The sequence below is a fragment of the Limulus polyphemus genome, unplaced genomic scaffold (genome assembly GCF_000517525.1).
Source record: "Limulus polyphemus unplaced genomic scaffold, Limulus_polyphemus-2.1.2 Scaffold15, whole genome shotgun sequence".
Classification (NCBI taxonomy): Eukaryota; Metazoa; Arthropoda; class Merostomata; order Xiphosura; family Limulidae; genus Limulus; species Limulus polyphemus.
In genome coordinates, this window is record NW_013665625.1 from 1,442,930 (window position 1) to 1,446,500 (window position 3,571).

The window sequence follows — 3,571 nt, forward strand, 5'->3', positions numbered from 1 at the left end:
ATTAAATAAAAATTAAGTACTTTACTATAATCACTAAAAAAATCAGGCTTAACTCTCATCGACAATTGAGGGCAAGAAAAAAGAAGATTAGGTAAAATAAGTAATAACAATATAAGTAAAATTGTTTACGAAACACGCATGCGAGCAGCTCGTGGGTGATGTAATTCGATAGCATAACATGAGCTGCATGTTCCCCGAGTGATTTACAACTTATGGCACAGATAGCAGTTAGACATGGTTCATAGGGCAATAAAACAATATAATTTAGTTATAAATAGATGCATAATGTTACGAACATAGAGCTACTTAGGATAAACAAATGTAGTTTCATGTTGCAATTTGAAGTCATACTAGAAAGAAAAGAAGGTTAATTTAGGTTTATTTCAATTGTTTTTGGTGGTTACGAGGTCAGTCGAAATGACTGATCCCATTTTGTGATTAGGGTAGAGAAAATAACATATAAACTATAAGAATTTAGTGAAAAAAAACCGTTTGAAATGCATTTAGGAGGTTTTAGGGATTACACAAAGGAAATCTGATATTTTTGAGATGGCGAAAAGTATTTTTAATTTAACATGAAAATTACTTTGCACACGGACTATTCGAAACAAATACTCAATATATTCATGAACAAAACTTTATTTTATTAAATGTACTTCACTAAGAAATATGACTTTTTGTATATGAAAGACATGTAATATTACCCGAAAGACTGCCAAATTTCATGAAGATGTACCCAATATATAGTGAATTATAAGTATTAAATTGATGTCAACTTTAAACGAGTACAGAAGGTCACGTGACTCGGTCAAATTGACCGACCCAGTGTCGAAAGAGTTAAAGAAGTACTGTTACAATAAAGATACTAATTTCACCAGAAATGTTTTGCAGGTTTCTGCTAGTAAAAATAAACATTAATGTATGCAGTATCAAAACCTTAGTATTGTTTTAGTCAATGGCTATTGTATAAAACTTAACCTACTCTTCATTTACTCATTTTCCTAAAAATGTAATAAAAAAAAAGTTAAATTTAAAACTTCATCTTGCATATGTGAAGATTCAGATAAAACAAGTTAGTTTCTTTTTTTTTATCAGTGTGTAAACTGAAACAACTTTCACTTCTTATCTGAAGAATTAACAAGATCACCTAAAGTATATTTTTTATTGTGTGTGTGTTCCAATATGCTAACCCTTAGAGTAAGTATAGTGTCAAATTTCAGCATTGTTACCTTACTTTAAAAAAATCCAATGGCAAATAGTTATAAATGTATTCAAATGAACTTTGTATTAAAAAAATTTAATAACTAAATGCCTTTTGAATTAAGCTAATGTTGTATGCTGCTTTTCCATACAACTTTCCCAACTGAAGTTTAAAACAATGATAACATATCACTGTTTATATACGGAAATGTACATTGTGAGCTCTATTTTACCGTGCCCTCTCCACAACGTAATGGAAAATGGTCTGTAACTTTGACTATGAAGATCTAGCTTCAATTTTGTGCTCTAACTAAGGTTAACAAAAGTTGCAAATTTTAAATTTTTATCTAATGTGTGCATTAGTTTAAACTTGCAGCTTATTAAAACTATTCATGTTAATTTTTCTTTTCCAGTCCATATCATTATTGCTACTCCAGGAAGAATATTAGACTTAATGGAGAAAAATGTAGCTCAGATGGACAAATGCAACATGCTAGTCTTAGACGAGGTAAAGCTATATATTTATAGTGTGGAATGACATCTTAGTAGTATAATCATGAACATTGTCACTTTTGAGTAGAGCTTGACGATTAATCGTATTTGCCAATTGATTAATGGACAGGTTTATTAATCTAAACTTTAGATTAATGGGTTATTAAACAAACCTCTTCCCCACTTTCTCTTACTAGAAAGAAGTTTGTGTTTGCCTCACTTTTTTATTATTGTAAAGATAATCTATACATTTTCTACTTGTAGAATGAATTGGTAATGCTGACCAAATACCACCATGTGGTCACCATTTTGTTTTCAAAATATTCACTAATTCTACACTAATCTGAAAATCAATTAAATTTATAATTAGATAATGAAAACACTTTTTGCTATCACCAATAATAGTAATATTTTATTTAAAACATCAGGATTACAGTAAGCCAGTTTGTTTCTATATTGTTTGAATAAGATAAATATAAGAAATATGGGAAAAAAGATTTTATTGATGAGAATATTTTGCCATTGCCTTCCACAATTATTGTACAGTAAACCTAATTAAAATTATCTTATTCAATTGTTTTATTTCTTGAACATTGCAACCAAAGTATATCTATTTAAAAAATAAACAGCATATAAACAAAGACAAACATAAAAAAAATCTAATTTTTAAGTATTCTCCAGTCGTGTGATACCTGTTTCATACTGATGTATATTCCCGTGTCTAGGTCAGGCCTCGACAAATATTTCCAGATCTAGGGGCCAGCCCAAAACTCAGAAGCCAGGTGTGGCTAACCTAACTTCACTACTGTTTGTACCGTGAAATGGGGGCTCCACTAGTGCCTCAGTTATCTGCGGTTTTTCTTTTCTCCAAGGTTTTTTTTCAAAACAACTGTCCGATTACAATTCTAGACAATAATTTACATGTTTTGGATAAATTGTCACTCAGAAATTAATTTTGGTTACAAAAGTACAGGTGTTGCATGATATCCAGGATTTTCGTGTGCAGGATCTGGTGTGCATTCAAATCGTAAGTCGGCCTTGTCTCTCTTATTTTTAGCTGTTAAGACAGGAATACAGAATATTTGTAGCTTGGTTAACTTTATTTGATTAGTGATTAAAACAACACAAAAAATACACATTAAGATTTCTTAAAGATTTTGCTCAACCTCAGTTGTCTGCTGTTCTATGCTGCACGGTAGGCGTACTTGTCATAGCGTTTGTTGACTCGCATTCAAAATTTTATTGAGCTACCATTTCATGAATTTATGTCAAGTTTGGTATCAAACAGTAGGTTATAATTTAAAAATAAATATTAAAAACAGTTAAACATAGATTTTTTGTGTGTGTGTGTCACATGGTATGTTGAATGTAGGATTGGTTCAGATTAGATGTTTGTGATGTCAAAATACTATACCTCTAGTTTTATAAGAATTAGGAACTCAAATCACCGATATTGAAGAGCTAGAATATAAAATAAGAACCTCTTTTTTATTTAGAGAGATATTACTCATCTAATGAATCAAACGCAGTGGCACCCCACCCACCTCTTTCCAATTTTGGAAATGCTCCCTTATATACATTTCTATATATGACATGAATAATCAATCAAGAACTCAATGTCCTCCTAGTGGCTTTGTTAGCCATTTTAAAGTCTTAGGACACCATCTCTTTCTTTCGAACCAAAATTTCAAAGAGGTAGGGTGTGTCTTTAGTTTGCTCCAAATTTCATTTTTTTTTTTAGACTGTAATACAGCCTAGTTACTAAGCTTAATACATTATAGTGGAATTCTATGGTATTGATATAGTAATTTATGATTTTTTGGTTATTCAATTAACCATTCAAAAACTTAAAAAAGGGAATTTTTTTTTTTTTTATTTT

At 30.4% G+C, this 3,571-nt stretch overlaps 1 protein-coding gene across 3 annotated transcripts in view; it reads left to right on the plus strand.

Moving 5' to 3' along the window:
* The window catches only part of LOC106457316 (putative ATP-dependent RNA helicase me31b), a 57,468-nt gene that overhangs the window by 30,349 nt on the left and 23,548 nt on the right, over window positions 1–3,571 (plus strand). For all 3 annotated transcript variants that reach the window (XM_022383305.1, XM_013916712.2, XM_022383311.1), the window contains one exon: window positions 1,614–1,708. In XM_022383305.1, the coding sequence (XP_022239013.1) occupies window positions 1,614–1,708 (95 nt within the window). The remainder of the gene's footprint in view (window positions 1–1,613; window positions 1,709–3,571) is intronic.